Genomic DNA, 18,999 nt, shown 5'->3' with positions numbered 1-18,999 from the left:
ATCTGTTTATAGGTATTTTATTGGCCTTCCTTGTTTCTTCTAGAACAGAGCCACGACTGGGGGGAACCAAGTGAGGCACCCAGAGTGCGGCACTACAGGAGGCACCTGCTTCAGGTGCTGACACAGCCTGGTCATGACCCTGACAGTGAGTCTCTCCTTCAATTTTGCAGCCCAGCCCCCGTATCCTCCTTGCTGCCCTACTCAACGCTCAGCGGTAGCATGACTGATCACTTCATTTATTGAGCCAGAGTGTCCTTATCCTTTGGCTTCTGCAGCTTTCTTGAATTGTAATAATCTAAGCTATTGCTCCGCAGGGTAAAGCCTGGTTTTGTTATGGACTGAACAGGGAGGCTACCTGTGCTAACTCCTTTCTATTTAGGAACACAACTTTATAGGTTGAAGTAGATGTGAAAAGAAAAAATACATTTATGATTGTACAAGGATATCAGTTTTTATAAAATCCTTTTTTTTTTTTTGAGGTCAAATATAGAAGATGCGATGTAAAACATGTCTTAAAGGATTTAAAAAAGATGAAGTTGACTGGCAGGGGTGTGGGTGTGTTTAATCTGTCATATGGGGTGATATTTCATTGGTTGTCTATGAATCTGGACTGCAGTTTTTATTTATTTATTTACTTATTAAAGATTTTTTTATTCATTTATTTGACAGACAGAAATCACAAGTAAGCGGAGAGGAGGAGGAAGCAGGCTCCCTGCTGAGCAGAGAGCCCGATGCGGGGCTCCATCCCAGAACCCTGGGATCATGACCCGAGCCGAAGGCAGAGGCTTTAACCCACTGAGCCACCCAGACGCCCCTGGACTGCAGTTTTTAAAAGTCTAATTATGCAGGTTCTCTGAGACACCGAATACCTTCTTAATTTAGGACAAGTCATCATCCCTTGAGGACACTTTTGGGTTTAAGGGTTGCATTACAATGGTTAGGTATCCTTGGAGGTCAATCATTCTGGGCTAAAGGAAGGCTCTCATATTTGAAACACCTTTGAAAAAAATGTGATGAAATAAGCATTTTTGTAAATATATTGATGAATTTTCTTTTTTTACATGACACACCTGACATATTTTTTTTTTAAAGATTTTATTTATCCATTGGATAGACAGAGATCACAAGTAGGCAGAGAAGCAGGCAGAGAGAGAAAGGGAAGCAGGCTCCCTGATGAGCAGAGAGCCCAATGCGGGGCTCCATCCCAGGACCCTGAGATCATGACCAGAGCTGAAGGTAGAGGCTTTAACCCACTGAGCCACCCAGGCGCCCCCACATTTGTCATCTTTGTAAGGGTCTGATACACAGGCAGGGTCTGTCATGTGGGGTTGCTGCCCTAAGAACCAACCAGTCAGCAATACTGTGATATTAATGTGATATTAATCACCATGGAGGTAAGGACTTGGAGATTTTAAATCATTAAATGATTAAATGATTTAAGTGATTTTTAAATCATTTTAAATCTGTGATTAAAAAAAATCAGTAGAAAAGGAAATCACAGCTTACCATACAATCAATTGGGCTTTTTACCTTGCCATGCTAAATTGGAAACAAACTCCATTTGAAATTTTTTCTTTCTTTCTTTTCTTTTTTTGGAGGGAGGGAGATTAGAAGCTATCTTTAGGAAGCTTGTGCCACTCCCGGACTTAACTTCTGGCTCTCTAGAACTTTGCAGAAGGTTCTTAGGACTGCTTAAACTCAACGGGCAATGTTAAAATGAACACAGCTTTACACTAAGCCTAAACATTCAGCTGAGATAAGGGTCTGGAAAGACTTCAAATAAAGTAGTTTAAGAAAACGTGACTGTGGATTGCCTGGGAATAACAATGTTCCTTTGGGTTCTTGGTCCTCTGCACAATTCACACCTCTGACACCCAAGGCAAAGGAATCAAGGTTCTGCGGTCTTAGAAGACCACAGCCATCAATGCCTTCTGCACTCAGACGCTGATTTAAGAGATTCAGTTGGTATCTAGTTCCTGCATCAAACCTCGATGGAGAGGGGCACCTGGGTAGCTCAGTGGGTCAAGCATTGGACTCTTGATCTCAGCTCAGGTCTTAATCTCAGGGTTGTGAGTATGGACCTGCTGTGGGCTCCAGGGTAGGTGTAGAGCCTACTTAAAAAACAAAACAAAACAGGGGCACCTGGGTGGCTCAGCGAGTTAAGCCTCTGCCTTCAGCTCAGGTCATGATCTCAGGGTTCTGGGATAGAGCCCTGCATTGGGCTCTCTGCTCAGCAGGGAGCCTGCTTCCTCTCTCTCTCTGATTGCTTCTCTGCCTACTTGTGATCTCTCTCTCAAATAAATAAATAAAATCGTTAAAAACAAACAAACAAAAAAACCCCCCAAACAAACAAAAAATGAGGTGGAGAGCTGTATTTTGAAGAGCTGGCCAGAGGCTGCAGTACCCAGCCCTCCCTCTTGTTTACTATCCGAGGGGTCTTCTCATACCCACACACCTGGCTTCACTTCTGCAGAAGGGGTCATTCTCAAGGGGACCACCCCATGTGGATTCGCCATTCAACAGCACTCCCATCAGCCCTGAAAGTGAGAGCCCCAGACGTGGCAGGTGCGTGGACCGAGACAGCCAGGCCAATGTCAGGGCTGCTTTGGCGGCCTCATTCACCCTCAGTCCCTTCTCCAACGACTGAAGTCTCCCTCCACCTGCAGAAGTCTCTCAAAAGAAACACTGAACCCTTTTACTTAATCTGCATGCCCTTCAGGAAGGTGGAGGACGCAGCCACCTCGCAGGACTCGCTCTCTGCAGAGGAGCACGCTGAAGGTGAGCAAGGTTAATCCTCGCACCTTGGGCGAGAACAGGGCCCCGACTCCAAACAGGCGCGATTTCCACTCATTTACAGGAGACCAAGGCTCCGCAGGGGCCATGCCCTTACACACGGGCCATCCGAAGCCCCAAATCACGACTCCCTCTCCGCCTCCTGCCCCCCAGACCTTCTCATTTGCCCTACGGCTGAGTGAAGTTTGGCGAAACCCTCCCTCTACAAATTCATGCTGTAGATTCTTGTAATAAAATTTACAAGTCAAAATAAATGAAGACTCATGGATAGTTGGCCATGCACTGCAGCCACACCGTCTATTTAATTCTGACCATTGTTTAAAGTGCAGGCCGGTAGAGTGGACGAGTGTCACCAGTCCTGTCACGCCGGGTAAGGCACTCACTCAGGCGGCGTTCCCAGAGCGTTCGCTCCTCCTCCAGGAAGAACTGGCCCTGCACGCAGACTGGGTCCGCGCGGCTCGAGTCACGTGATAAGAAAGACTTAAACCTTGGCGGTTCCTGACTCCAGGCACACGGGGGCGCAAGACCGCGGCGTCTGCCATGAAGGCGGCGGGGTGACGCTTTTGCCCTCTGGACGCCGACGTGCTCACGTCCTGAGGGTCCTCAAGGCCCGACCCGGAAGCGCTGGCGTCACGTGGCGCGGCGTGGGCCGCTGCCTTGGAAACACGGCGCGCGTGCTCGCTGCGGGAGCTGCGGTGCAGGGGCGGGACCTCGCGGCGGGGAACGGGGCTGCTCTGGGAACAAGATGCTGTGCGCTTGGAGGCTGGGAGGGCTCGGATCCCGGGCAGCGGCTCTATGGCCGGGGCGAGCGGGCCTGCGCGGGCTCGGAGCCGGGATCCGGGCCCGAGAGGTCAGCACCAGCTGGTCCCCGGTGGGCGCCGCTTTCAATGTCAAGCCCCAGGGCCGCCGTCTGGACCTGTTCGGCGAGCGCCGGGTGAGCGGCGCAGGAGGGGTCTCCCCTTGTCCGCGCGAGATAAGCCGGTCCCTTTTCCGCGTGGCCAGTAGGGATCTAGGAGGGGTCCTTTGGGTCTGGGAGGAGCCGGGCAGCGAACCCATTTTGTGTCTTTTGCGCTCTTGGTGACCTTGCCCGTCACCTCCTCTTTGAGGGACAGGTTTAAGGGAGCGGGGCGGCCTTTGTTGGTCCTGTCCCCAGAGTGTGGGTCCCAGTACGTGCCTCTTCGTGAGCCCCTGCTCCCCATGAACTCAAATAGTTCATCTTAGCCGGTGGCGGTGAATTCCGCTTGGAGGGTCCCGCCCTCTCCTCACACTCAGACCAATCCCGGCTTAAAGTTCCCTTTTGCTCCAAACCCACCCTAGCGCATTGGAGGCCCCGCCCTGCTGTTCGTAGGGGGCATCGGGTAGTCCTGTGGTTACTATTCCATTGATGCTCCAAATTCCGTTATTTCCCAGTGTTTGTACTCTTCTTGTTTTAAAACACAAAACTATTGAGAAGAGTCTCATTGCCTATAATGCGATGACATTGATCACGTTGATTTCTTACCCGAAGAAGTCACTGACTGAATTCTTTGGTTTTTGTTTATTTCCTACCTCCACATACCCAGTATGCTATCTGGCGTTCCCTAGGCACTCAGAATTTATTGAATGACTGAATTAAAGGTGAAAGGAAAGCGAGCTCGGAAGGGGCTTACCTGAAGCCTGTTTTACTTCACATTTGTGGGTTTTATCCACTTCAGGTTGTTAGTTTTATTTTTGCCTTTTTTATTTCTTCATTATTTCTAACACAGTTTTCTTATAGAGAGTCTAGGACATGGTTTTCTTATAGAGAGTCTAGGACACTGAGCCTAATGATGTGTTTTCTTATTTGATTTCTGTCATTCATTTTGTTTTAAAAATATTTTTGTATGAAATTGGCTACACCAACTTCCATGTGGGTAAATAACATAATCCGGTTTTAACATAATTAGGGTGAAGAGAACAACTACCTATAGGTGCTGAGTAGAAAGATGGAAAGAGTAGTTTGATTTTGGGTGGATGAAATAAAACTAATTTTAGGTTTATTTTTCTTACGTGTGTCATGATTATAGAACTGGTAACAGATTTTCATATATGTGAATCAGTTTTTGATTAAACAAGAACAACAAAAAGCCCCAAAGGTTTATGTAGTTCTTTTGTCATTACTGTAACTGGTAGTCTGAGGTTTAGAATTCCCATCCTCCAGTATGGGGAGGTGTGCTGGGAAATGAAAAATAGTCTGTACTTGAATCAAATTAAATCAGTGTAAAGAATCTAATTGGGTTTTGGTCCCGATTCTGCTCTGCCTGGAACTGTCTTTTCTTCAACTTCTTTCATTTTGAAAAGAGGTTAATTTCATGCATCCCTTCTTGCAGAAACAATAGGCCTTATCAGTCCTGGTAGTTTTACCTCTTGCTGTTTTCAAAAATCAACATGTTAGTCATCTACAGAGCAGCTAATCTTTATCATTCTATTTTTGTTTTTTGTGAAATATTTAAAAATTAAAAAGTCCATTCTTAAAATACTCATAGCTTAATTTGTGTGGAATGATGTGGGGAATGTGAACATGGTTATCTGTGATGACAAGTATTATAATGATAGGATACACCCAAGGAAAACCAAGATTCTTTTATGAAAAAAGGACTTAATACCAAAAAAGTCATATTTTTAGTTTCACATAGGAAATATTCTCTGGATTGCAGGGTCTTTTTGGAGTTCCTGAGCTCAGCGCCCCAGAAGGATTTCGGATTGCACAAGAAAATGCCCTAAGAAAGGCAGACTTGCTTGTGGAGCGTGTGTGTTCCATGCCGCCTGGACCCCAGACCGTGCTCATTTTCGATGAGCTTTCTGATTCCTTGTGCAGGGTGGCCGACTTGGTAAGATGCTTACTGTAAGCCTTGAAGCTACCTCTCTGTCTAGGTGTTAAAATTTAAGCTACGTTCATTAGGTTTAATGTTAGAGACTCTAGGGTTCAAAGCATCTGGTGCTTGGTTTGGTAGCACCTAGACTAACAGCATATAAGCTATTTGAGAGCTGTTGGGTGTGATTTGGTATAGTGGGAGTAGGTTTTTAGGAATGGGGAAAAAACGTATAGGAGAAGGTGGTATGGAGCTTGTACTTTAATATGTATAGTTAAGATGCACATGTGATATATAATAAAAGAATGGTTACTCGTATGGCAAAGAGTCTTCATTTGACAAAGATTCTTCATTCATGAAAACTTATTTTTTTTAAATAAAGATTTTATTTATTTATTTGACAGACGGAGATGACAATAGGCAGAGAGGCAGGCAGAAAGAGAGAGAAGAAAGCAGGCTCCCTGCCGAGCTGAGAGCCCAATGTGAGGCTCAATCCCAGGATCCTGGGATCATGACCTGAGCCGAAAGCAGAGGCTTTAACCCACTGAGACACCCAGGTGCCCCATTCATGAAAACTTCCATCAGAATTTTAATAGGACCTTTACCTGTACATTTATAATAAAATTAATCTTACGAAAAGCCAGTTTTTTTTTTAAAAGATTTTTATTTATTTATTTGATAGACAGAGAGAGATCACAAGTAGGTAGAGAGGCAGGCAGAGAGAGAGGGGGAAGCAGGCTCCCCGCTAAGCAGAGAGCCCGATGTGGGGCTCGATCCCAGGACCCTGAGATCATGACCCGAGCTGAAGGCAGAGGCTTAAACCACTGAGCCACCCAGGCACCCCGAAAAGCCAGTTTTTAAAAAACCTTTTCAGGAATGTCTTTTCCAGTGAAAACTAAGGTTTGGATATGAAACTGATTATATTAAGGACTTCCTTTTTTCGTATTTTGAAGTGGATATAGACATGTACCTAGGTCTCTTCACTAAGAATCCCACTGCTTAGGTAGAAGGCATGATATTTTATCTGTTCCAAAGACCACCTCCTCATTAGTCATGTCAGTGAAGGAGATTGCAGTAGTGCACATAATTCCACATTGTGGACCCTCAGGATCTTGTTGACTTGGTATTGGACTGTATATACCTTTCTCTTCACATTCATTCAATACTGAGTCACCACCGTGTGCCAGGCTCTGTTCTAGGCACTGGGAATGGCATGACTTGTGACAGACACAGTCTCTGACCTCATGGACTTTATATTCTGAAGTTAACTTTTTTTTTTTTTGAGATCTTTTTTTTTTTTTTTAGATTTTATGAGGCACTAGACCCTGGTAAGAGGTTTGCCTGGATTAACCGAATTAACTTTCTCAGCATCTCTCCCATTTTCAGTTGAGGAAAGAAAGGCAGTAAGAGGTGAACTGATATACCCAGGGTTGTCTAGCTAGGAAGTGATGGAGCTGGGCTCAGAGGCCAGGCATCCTGGCCACAGATATCATGCCCTCACCTGCTCTTCTGTATCTTTTACGTGCAGTCTAGCTGCTTAGGGTCCAATGAATAGGTCTTCCTTACGTTGGGGAGGTTGGAAAGTCAGTTAGCCTCCCTTTTTTTTTTTTTTTTTAAAGTTGTTATTTATTTTTAAGATTATCATACAGTAAAATTGACTTCTTTTTGGGGATGGTACAATTCTGTGAATTTTAGTTAATGTGTTCATGTAGCCACCATCACAATTAGGGTATATAACTATTCCATTACCCCAAAAAAGCCCCTGAATTATAGTCACACCCAGCTCTCCCCACGTACCTCTGGCAACTACCTGTCTGTTCTCCATTCCTGTAGTTTGTCTCCTCTGAAATGTCAGATGAATGGAATCATTTGTCCTCTGAGAATGACCTCTCTCACCTCACATAACACTTCCCCATCTTTGCTGTTCCCTGATTGGAACCTTTTCCCCCTCCCGCACACCGGAATAGAGCAGTAACACCCTTCAGATTGCCATACGGTCACCGTGAGTTTCCCCATTTTAAGGAAATTGATAAAGTATATGAAAGTTTTTCCCAAGAGTGAAGTGAGGTCTGCTGCAGGCTTATTGTAGTCACTTCTTGGTTTTGTAGGGTCTTGATCTTGTTCTGAAGTGTATGCGTAGCAAGCACTTAGAATGATGGAGGACCCGGGAGATGCCCGAAGACGCCTCACAGTGACCTTCTCCACGGAATTGTGTCACTGAAAGCTGAAAAGGAAAATATTTCTCAGGGAATTTCACTTATGTGCCATCAAGTATTGACTTTATTTGTTGGTGGCTTATTTATTGTCTTAGCCTCATTTTAATTAAGTGGTGTTCTAGGATTTTTTTTTTTTTTTTTTTTGCATTGGTGCTTCTGCTTGGTAAGAGATTTTTAACTCTTTGCCTCATAGCTTGTCCTAGTTTTGAAGATTTTTGTACTTATGAGGTATGGTAATATCTCATTTAAAAAGCTGTAAATGTGACTTACACGTGGAAGTCTTTGGGTAAAAAAATTAAAAGAACCATTTTCCTTTTGAATTTTTAGACTTTACCTGCCAGTAAGATCAATACTGTAATAAGGCAAGGGTTTTATAAACTGTTGTTTCCCACCAAATGGTTGTTTGGTTTTATTTTCTTTTTATTTTATGTAACAGTGTTGTTTTCCTCATCCCTATTACAAATGAATTTTTTAAAAGATTTTATTTATTCATTTGAGAGAGAGAGCTGGAGAGAGAGTGAGAGCATGGTGTGGAGGAGGGGCAGAGGGAGAGGGAGAAGCAGGCTCCCTGCAGGGCTCCATCCAAGGACTGCGGGATCATGACCTGAGCTGAAGGCAGACGCTTAATTGACGGAGCCACCCAGGTGCCCCACAAATGAAATTTAAAATGTATGCCAATATTTTGAAATAAATATTGATTGTAAATTCTGCAACATGTAGATTAGTAATTTATACAAATTGTAAATTTTACATAAGTAATTTTTCAGGTGCTCTAGTATTAATGTTATCTTATTGTTACATCAAATGTATAAAACTATGGATTTAAATGTTCTTACTTTGAAAACTAATAATAAAATTAGGAAATTTTGCCTTGTGGTGATTTTATTTCATATTATAGTCACATATGTTTTCTTGGAGAATGGAGAAAGTACGTGGTATTTTGTATTTCCCTTGAATTTTTTTGCAACATACTACAATTAACATGAAAATTAAAGTCTGGTTTTATGTGATTTCATTAAAAAAGTAAAAAGAATTCTATCTCAGTTTAATGCTAAACTCCGTATTGAAGCCACTTTAGCACTCGTAGTTGGGAGTCATTTCAGCTGAGACAGGGAATTCATATTTAGTAAAAGGCCTATAAAGAGAGAATATGCCTTTGTTTTCTGCACAAAGGCAGGAAAGTAGTTAAATCAGTCTTGAAACTATGTTGTCTGTCAGTTGAAAAAAAAAACAAACAAAACTTGCTTCTGTAGTTCTTCCCCAGAACCCGGCAAATGTGAGCACCATACTGCAAACAGTGTTTATTAGGAAGTTTTAGAATATTTGAGAGAAGATTCTGCTTTATTGAACCATAGAATTAGGAGGAATTCACTTGGTTTATATTTGAAGGAGAAAGGCTTTTCTGAAATAAGGTTAGTGAACGTATTTTCTTTGGAATGAAACCCCCTTGATTGGAATAAGAGTTAATATATGTTCAGCAAGAAGCCGCTTAGCCCTGCTGGTTTGGGAAAATGTCAGTAATGGAAATGCAGTAGGGCCAGCCAAATGGCATACTTGAAAGCTCAGGTTTTCATTTTTACCCTCAGATCTCGGAAGAAAGCTTCCATCAAATTCCCTCTTGGTTTTGTCTTTCTTCATTAGGCCGATTTTGTGAAAATTGCTCACCCTGAGCGTGCATTCAGAGAGGCGGCGGAAGAAGCTTGTAGAAGTATTGGCACCATGGTAGAAAAGTATGTTCTGCTCCCCTTCATGACAACCTTGGGTGATGTGGCCTTGTGGATTTGTGCTTGAGGAACTTGGTCTCCAGGGCTCATCCCTGCAGGGTGGTGGGGAAGAGGGAGGGCCCTGGGGACAGGCCCTTGCGAACTCCTCGTGGGCTCCTGCAATGCAAGGAGTTGTTTATCTCTGCTCATCTGTTCTGTCACTTGGCTTCCTTGTCTGTAAGTGAAGTAATAACATGATTTCCTTCTTAGAGTTAACTGTGAGGAAAATGAGACAATTGATTCTAGAGTGCTTCTAGAGGCATCAGGCACATAGCTAATACCTATGCCCCCTATTGTTGTTTACACTGAGAGTTTTTTAGTACCTCAGTGGCAAGTTGGAATTTTTTGATGATTCTGTGATTAAATTGCTATTGCGCTAATGGCTGTGGGCCAGAGACAGGTAGCCTTGTGGTCCCTGGGATCTGGGGTGGGGAGGGCAGGTCAGGGGGTTCATTAAACTCTCAAGGAGGGCTGAGGTAGGCTGGGGCCTTGATGAAGTGAGTTATTTTCAAGCAATCTTGAGGTAAATTGAAATATTTGAAGCCACTTATGAGAGCTCATAAGTGCTCGTGAAAATGACTTCGCGGTGGACAGTGCCATGTTCAAAAGCACTTAGGTGTGAGACACCACGCCAGAAAGGGTCGAAAGCCAGTGGGAGCGCCAGGGCTCAACTGGCAGGAATTTACAACTGGAAATCATTGGAAGAATTTCTGACAGAGCAGAAGCTGGAGGAGGAGCGTGGTGGCCGAGCGTGGTGACGTCTTTGGTTTGACAAGGCTCGTTGAGGACCCAGCCCTTCAGGAGATGCTGCTCCTGCTTCTGACCCATCGCGCAGCATTTGCTGCCTTTGGGACAGTGCATGTGATTCTCTTACAGCCATTGAAAACCGACTCATTGACAGAGATAAAACTGGTCCCTGTGCACTGCAGACACGGGGCATGAGGAAGGGACTGGAATTGGAGGCTCCTTGGAAGAAAGAGCATCCCCCAGGGAAAAGCCCTAGGAAATGAGTCAGAGCTGCCTGGGTGCCTGCCTGAGGCACCTTGAACACTGTATCAGGTCCGATTTTAGGTACAGCTCTGGAATAATGGATGTGGGTTCTTAATTTTGTGGGAGGACAACAAGGGAGCCATAATTGGTAGCAAAGTGTGGTCAAGAGGATCTGTGCAAGGTCTTCACTTTATCCTAGAGAGCGTTTCAGTCTTGCCTTCTTGGCCACACTCCAGTGGCTGGCCCGAGGCCCTCCGAGGATTGCTCTCCGCCCTCAAGGAGCGCCAGGACTCCTTTTCTCCTTGGGTCTAACCGAACTGTATCGTTACCGTTTCTGCTGATCTTCGAGAAACAGGATGTGTATTCAGGTGCATGGGTAGAATTGATTGATTTTCGGGTAAAGAAAATAAAAGCCTAAAATTAGGTGTGTCTGTTTAGAGTTAATGCCAGCTTTAGACTAAAATGGAGACTTTATCTTAAGATCTCATGACATAAAACGTAACGTGGGAGATTTATTGAAACTTTTGAAGACGCTACAGTGCAGGCTCTCGAATGCCTGTCCTTTTGACATGTTGTAGCTCGTAGGGGGAGCAGGTCTGGAGGAGGTAGGTGCCCACACTGATATTCTCCTGGTATCCTGGGCTTGCTGCCTGGGAGCAGGAGACATGGTATGCCTGACTGCCCTTCTTGTTGACCATTTTCCCACTGAGGTGACTGCCTCAGTTCCCTTGGTCTTGGGCGTGACCCATGAGAACCACAGAAACTCTTGGATTTCTACAAAGCCACAGGTGTTTGATTATGCACTGAGTAGGGAACGTGACCATCTTTGAGTTCCTGAGTAGGAATGACAGATGGTTCTTAACAGCCTTGCCCTTCCCTGAGGGTCCACGGGGCAGGGAACAGATTGTATCTAAAACCAGTTCACTCTTTAGCCCCGAGAGTGCCAGGACTTTCTGGTATCCAGGGAAGAAGAAAGAACTCAGGACCTAGTAATGGGACTGTGGCTTGGGTTGAGGGCAGAGCTCGGGTTGGGGGACCAAGGACAGGATGGCAAGGCCACCTAATGATAACTACTATTTGTTCCTTCATAGGGGGAACATCTTATTTAACCCTTGGGGTGACCTGAAGTCTAACAAGCTGGGGGAGTTCAAATACTTGCCCAAAGTCACAGAGTGGTAGTAGGGCTGGTGTCGTAACTCTAGTGTGGGGCCCCGAAGCCTTGAGCTCTCCTTGACATGTGGGCCTGCCACTCTGGCCCCGGTGGGCAAAGGTTACCTGGGTTCTAGGCTCTTCACTTTGGAACTGTAGAATGTGTTTAACCTTCCTCCCATCATCACTCCTTTCCTTATTAAAGAAACAAATAGCCACGGACATATTGCTAACAATGACTTCTCAATGGCAGTGGGCTCGGATCACTCAGATCACCCTACTTCATTCCTCCCAGTCCCCTTCTCCTGTACGTACTTCTGGTTCCAGCTGCTGCTTGTGGCTTTAAATGTATCTGTTTACCTTTCAGAACACTTAGTACCTTGATGCTTTGCTTAAGGACTGCCTGTTTCCATACTAACTGCGGTTATGCTATTTCTTTTCCAAATGAAGAAACAAAACAAACCCTCAAACCTTTGGCCTCCGGGTATATGTATGCTAGGATGCGACACCATTCTCTTAATGTAAAGTTAAAAAGAAGGTGTTAAAAAAAATCATTTAATTTTTTTTTCATTTGTAATTTTTCTAGGTTGAACACAAATGTGGAATTATATCAAAGTTTGCAAAAATTGCTAGCTGATAAAAATCTTGTGGATTCCCTTGATCCAGAAACCAGGTACTCGTTCCTTTGCGTTCATTATGGTTGTGATTATAGGGGCAGGATGGGAAGACCACCCCTTCCCCCTCCACGTCTCTGCACACACAGCCCTTGTTTGTCTGCAGTGTTTCTCCCCAGGTGTCAACATGACTCTGGCACTTTCTTTAAGACTTCATTCAAATGGGGTCTCCTCCTCTTTGGTACCAGGTCATGCCCCATCCTCTTACCCTGCTTGTGTTTTCAGTCCTAATCATTTCCAGCATGATCTGTTTGCTGACTTGTTTATATCCCTCTGCCTTGCTAGACCAGAAGGTCCAGGAGGTCAGGGAGTGGTCTGTTTTGTTCAGAGCTGCATCCCAGCACCAGCAGCCTTTCTTGGCCTGCAGTAAGTGCTTAACAAAGGAATGACTTCCTGTGAGTAGTTGGCAGTAACACTTAGCTCCCTGCTTGAGGTTCCATAGCTGGTGCCACTGGAAGAGAGAAGCAAATTGATTTTATTGACTGGTTGGATGTCATGAGCCTTGAAATAATTTCTTTGGGTGCATTTGATTACCTTTTATTATTCTGAACTGAAAAAGCTGAATTTCTAAGTCACTACATAAAAACATTTGATAGAGGATTTTGGATACCATATTTCTTTGCTCAAATGTATTTATTTATGATTTTAGAAGTGTGGCATTAACCCATCTATATATTACTTGTAGCACAGAGGTTCATATTTTTTCTTACTTGTTTATAACTTATATACTTTTTTTAAAAAGATTTTTTTTTTTAATCATTTGAGAGAGAGAGTGTACAAGCAGGAGGGAGCTAGAGAGGGAGAAGCAGGCTCCCCGCTGAGCAGGGAGCCCAATGTGGGGCTTGATTCAGGACCCTGAGATCATGACCTGAGCCGAAGGCAGTTGCTGGAACCCTGGGTTCTGGGTTCTAGGCTCTTCACTCAGGAGATTTACCGAGCCACCCAGGTGTCCCACTTATTTACTTTTTATTTATGGTGCACTTCTTTTCACTCCTTGATTCTCTCTCCCCCTGCTTCCTTCCCTCCTTTCTGTCTCCATATGTGGCTTATGACCCCCACATGAAGCCCTGTTCTGGAGGGATCAGTTGCTACTGGGGTCTTGTTAATTGGATATATGATTACCATGCTGTGTGGACCATACGATGAGGCTGTCTTTGGGGGATTATTTTCACCTGACTTCTAATATGTAGATAGTGGTTTGATCTTACTTCGCTTCATTGATCCTGGATCTCAGGATACTAGTAAAGCTAGCTGTACCATCAGAATAGTCTGTCTTTGCTATACTTTTTAGGCTTGAGCATGATATTGTCTTCATTAGCAAAACAATTAAAAGTTGAATGCCTGCTCATAGGTATTTATACTCACTGGTATGACTTTGAGTAGAGACAGCAGGTTATTCATAATCTGACTTTGCTAAAGATTGGCTTTTCTACATTTAACGTAGAGAAATTGCAGTGGGCTAGCAGACTATTTTAGGTGCAAAGGACTTGTTCTAACAGGATACATACCTCATTTCTAGGTGTCACTAAAAATGCCAAGAGGATTTTAAAGTAACAAAATGGTAACTACATTGGGAAAGGTGAGCTGGGCAGAATATCAGTATTCTAGAAAGGAAAGGTAACTTGAAGTGGGAGGAAGAAGAATTTGAAGTACTAAAACTGAAATATCATGAAACTTGTGCATCATCAGGAGAGCTGGCTAGCCCCCAGAGAGAACCTTGTGTGTGGTAAATACGTGTAAGATGACAAATTATAAAGTGCAAATATAAAACAGAAAATTGTGGTTTTAACCAATTATCTTGGCATAACAGGTTATGAAAGAAATGATTTAAATTGAGTAGATCATCCTCTTATTCTTTGATACATTCTATGAAGTCCTTGTTCTATGAGCTGTTCAAAAAGTATTCTCAGAAGGGTCCCATTAGTTAAGTTAATGTACTGTCCGCTCTTAAACAGTTTTAGCTGATTGCAGTCTTCGTGATGCCCAGCTATAAAGAAACCTGTTTCACTTGGGTTTTTCCAAAACCATTAAAAGCTTTCTTGTATGCAAAGAATATAACAAACACATCATCTTCAGAAAATATAATAGAGGGAAAGTCCCAGTCACAAGAGCAAAAAAAAAAAAAAAAAAGCTGTAATACATTTTGAAATAAACTCAGGACCACAAAGCTTGTAGAACCTCAACACACACACACACACACACAGGCATGTACACACATTGGGAAGCATGAGAGATGATATTTAAGTAGTGAAATGTACCATAGTCTGAGATAAGAAAGAAGAAAGCTTCAGGGGTCGTCTCTACTGGTCTGTAAGTTTAGTGTTACCCAGTCTACAAAGGAAGATTTTTCTGTTGTAACTTAAAATGATTTTGAAGTCATAGACAATAAATGTGCCAGAATAGGCAGGAAAAATCTGGAGAGAAAAGTACTAAAAAGGAATTGGTACCAGATAGTGAGACATTATAAAACTTCTATATTTTAAAGAGCATTATAGGGATACCTGGGTGGCTCAGTGGGTTAAAGCCTCTGCCTTCAGTTCAGGTCATGATCCTGGGGTTGTGGGATCAAGCCCCACATCGGGCTCTCTGCTCGGCAGGGAGCCTGCTATCCCCTCTCTCTCTGCCTGCCTCTCTGCCTACTTGTGTTCTCTATCAAATAAATAAATAAAATCTTAAAAAAAAAAGAGCATTATACTTACACCGCCAGCATAGTCAATGAAAGAAAAGAAAAATTCAGACAGTCACGAATATATGCAAGACTGTATTTAGTATATGATAGAAGTGTTATTTCCTATCAGTAGGGAAAGACTTGGTTTTCAGTAAATGATGTTAGGTCAGGAGATAACTATTTGGGGGGAAAAAGTAGATTACTTAAAGATATGAATTGACAGTCTTGGAAGGTGAGACGTCTATCTTCTCATGATACCAAAGTCAGACCACCAATGATTGATTTGATGATATAAAGACTACAAACTTTGGTATGGTTAAAACTTTTCCACATTCAAAGTCAGAATACACAATGGGACAAATGTTACTTACATGCTAAAGGGTTAATATCTTTACTGTGTTAGGAGGCCTCACAGATTACTAAAAAACAAAATAAAACAAAAAAGTGGATCTCCTGATAGAAAACAAGGTAAAGGATTCTTTCTGTGAAACTCTCCTTTCCCAAAATAGGGAATAGCGGGCAGATGGCTATTAAACTTGGAACCATGTAGCAAGTATAACACTGGGAATCGTGTGAAGGGGGGATAGCACACACGGCCTCTGCTGTTGGAGTGCTTTGGGTGGATATTGGCTCCTTGACTCTCTAGGTCTTTTTTCTTCTCTGTAAGAGAATTAAAAAAGTACTTCATAAGATTATTATGAAGTTTGAATGAAGTAATGAAAGCAAAATGTCTGGTACATGGTAGTCATTCAAAGAACGGGATCCTACCAGCCTTCAAGAAAGATCAAACAAAGAGCCCTTCACTTAACAAAGCTGAAACAGAGCAGTAGTGTTCTAATGGCTTGGGATGATGGGTCCTCTCTGCTTAAGTGTAAACTGATCAATATTTATAGAGGACACCTTTTTGGCCAATTTAATTCTTGGAACGTATCCTAAGGAATAAATAAGAATAAAGAGATGTATGTAACAGGGGTATTGGTCATAGCATGGATTACAGGAGTGGGGAAAAATGAAAATATCTTTAATCCATTAGACCAAACATTACAAACATTAAAAACCATGTTTTTGAAGAGTATTTAAAGAGATAGTGCAGTGTTCAATATTTGTGGTATAATTTTAAAAGAAAAACCAAGATACAAAAATCTATTTTAGTTGGCTCCCAATTATTTTAAATAAGTAGTATAATATATTCAAAGGGGATTGGATAGAACCCAAGGGAAGGTCTTTTTTGTTGTCGGTATTAGCCACAAGTTCATTGCCACTGAGACAGTATCTTTATGAGACCAGAGATGCTGCCTCTGCCTCTGCTTCTCAGGACAGGGTCCTGTTGCATGTTTCCCACCAGTCCACCTGGCCCAACAGCCAGACTAGTTGATGTTTCAGTGTGAGGGAATTAAGTGCCCCATACATATGTCCATTCAGAAACTCAGCGAACATTTTTCAAGTATCCACTATGTGCTGGGCACTGTGCTAATTTCTTTAACCTTATCTTATTTAATTTCACATGTTCTTCATGTCAGTTTTAATAGTGCTGGTTATCTTTGGTGGGATTAGTGATTTTCATTTTTCTCTACATTTCTACATAAAGCTGTTACACAATAAACTTATATGATAAACTTACCCTATACAGTATATTTCCATCCCTGTTTATTAACCCCTGTTATCTTTTCCCTCCTCTAATCAAAATAAACAGAAAATGCCTTTGCTGGAAAAGAGAGAGGAGAGTGTGTTTTAGGTTGACTGTTCAGGAAGGGAGATCACCATGAGGTAGAGATAATGGGGATATTTTAGGGGCTTAAGTGAAGCCCTTTACATTATTTAAGAAAGAAGGTAAGTGACTAAATTATTAATGTGGTCTATTGAATTTTCAGAATTTTAGAAGAACTTTGATTCACAATAATCGAGAAGATAAATATACCCTTTATGAAAAGTCTAAGAATGGCAGGAGAGTAGATCAAATATTTAGATAACTTAATTCCAGAAAACTAGTAGTTTAAAAAAAATTATTATTGACAGAAAGAGGTGTTACACCTGAAATTGGTTCCAAGCATGCAGCAGGATTAAAGAGAAAGAAAACAATTCTCATTAGCCAAGAAACTCAGCTTCCGGCACAGCATCAAAGAATTTAATATTCTAAATAGCTGCTACTAGTTGGAAGAAAAACTGAAAATCTCATAGAGTAGGCCTTTGAAAAATTGTCCAAGTGTTCACTGTTTTATGTTTTTAATTATTGGGATTTGGATGGAGTTGAAATAAATAAGCAATTATCATGGCGGCATCCTCAGGTTTGTACTCTCTGAATAAGGGAATAAGCTCTTACATGTAAAGCAAATCGTAATTATTTTTCATGTTCTGCAATACATGTATTGACTTTTTTTAAACATTGGTTGAAGCTGTCTTTTGTTTTCCTCTTTGCTTATCCTACTTAAACATCCTTATAAACCATTTACAACCCAGTTCATGACTTTCCATCATATGGCTCCAGTACAGCCTTTTTAAAAAATTCTGTGTTCTCTTAACAATTTTTCAAACTGTTTTTAATTAATTAATTTTTATTATGTTCCGTTAGCCAGTGTATAGTACATCAGTAGTTTTTGATGTAGTGTTCAACAATGCATTAGTTGCGTATAACACCCAGTGCTCATCCCAACGTGTGCCCTCCTTATTGGCCATCACCTGGTTATGCCATCGCTCCTGCCCCCTCCTTTCTGTAACCCTCCGTTTGTTTCCAGAATCCAGAGTCTCTCATGGTTTGTTTCCCTCTCTGATTTTCTTCCTATTCAGTTTTCCCTCCCTTCCCCTGTGGTCCTCCATGCTGTTCCTTATGTTCCACATATGAGTGAAGCTATATGATAATTGTCCTTCTTTGCTTGACTTATTTCACTCAGCGTAATCCCCTCCAGTCCCATTCATGCCAATGCAAATGGTGGGTATTTATCCTTTCTGATGGCTGAGTAATATTCCATTGTATATGTGTACCACATCTTTTTTATCCATTCATCTGTTGAAGGGCACCTTGGCTCCTTCCATAGTTTGGCTATTGTGGACAATGTTGCTATGAGTTTGTTAAATGGAAATCATAAATGCTTTGGAGCCCACAGCAGTGGCCCCTAATTTGGAGGTGGAGGAAAGCCTTAGAGAGACCTCACAGTGGAGGAGAGGGTATTTCATGAGGTGCTAAGTTCATCACAGCAAGGATTTCTGACCCTCATCCTGTAGGGATGGAGGACTAGAGGCAAGGTGACCCAGTAGGGCTAACTATAGTATATCAAGGGAAGGGGGGGCAGCAGCCTGGACTAGGATAGTAGTAGTAGGGAAGGAGATAAGGGGTTAATTTGGTTGATTGTCCCATTTCTTTCTAATTGTCTTCCCCCACACCACCAGATAAATAGCTGCCATTTACTGTGTAATTTTCATATTGCCAGTAAAGAAGTGATGTGCAATTATTTCTTTCTTACATGTTAGTAATACTAGCATAAGCTCTGTGAGATACAGTCTTGTTTCCTGATCCCCTGATATGTATTTATCAGATTTACTTAAGAATGATATTAGACTCTTCTGGACATCAGGGACCGTGTGCTTTATTCTAATGTGTTTGAAGAGCTCTGTGTACCAGTCCAAGCTTTTGTGGCATAGCATGGTAATGTCTTGTTTCCAGCACAGACACAATTTTCTCCCATTTACCATATGCTATGGATTCAGTATTTTAATTCCTCTGGTTTCTAATGGGAAGTAAACAATATCAAATGGACTTTTAACTAAAAAGGGAGAGGTGTCTTTCTAAGTATAAAATATTACAGGAGAAAATTAATGAAAAGTTGCCCCTTACTTTAGATATTATCAAGATACCTTCGATTCCACTGTGGGGTTTTTTTTTTTTTTAATTGTTCTAATAGAATTGTTAACAGCAGGGAA

General features: G+C 42.3%; 1 protein-coding gene across 1 annotated transcript in view; it reads left to right on the top strand.

Moving 5' to 3' along the window:
* Positions 1-3,390: 3,390 nt before the first annotated feature.
* LOC122906923 (mitochondrial intermediate peptidase) overlaps positions 3,391-18,999 on the top strand; it is a 170,228-nt gene continuing 154,619 nt past the window's right edge. The window contains exons 1-4 of the mRNA XM_044249420.1: positions 3,391-3,727; positions 5,469-5,642; positions 9,482-9,570; positions 12,329-12,415. Coding sequence (XP_044105355.1) covers positions 3,539-3,727; positions 5,469-5,642; positions 9,482-9,570; positions 12,329-12,415 — 539 coding nt within the window. The 5' untranslated portion in view covers positions 3,391-3,538. The remainder of the gene's footprint in view (positions 3,728-5,468; positions 5,643-9,481; positions 9,571-12,328; positions 12,416-18,999) is intronic.

Source organism: Neovison vison, chromosome 5 (genome assembly GCF_020171115.1).
Source record: "Neovison vison isolate M4711 chromosome 5, ASM_NN_V1, whole genome shotgun sequence".
Lineage (NCBI taxonomy): Eukaryota > Metazoa > Chordata > Mammalia > Carnivora > Mustelidae > Neogale > Neogale vison.
The sequence above is the reverse complement of the archived record's forward strand: the minus strand, read 5'-3'. Positions and strand labels throughout refer to the sequence as shown.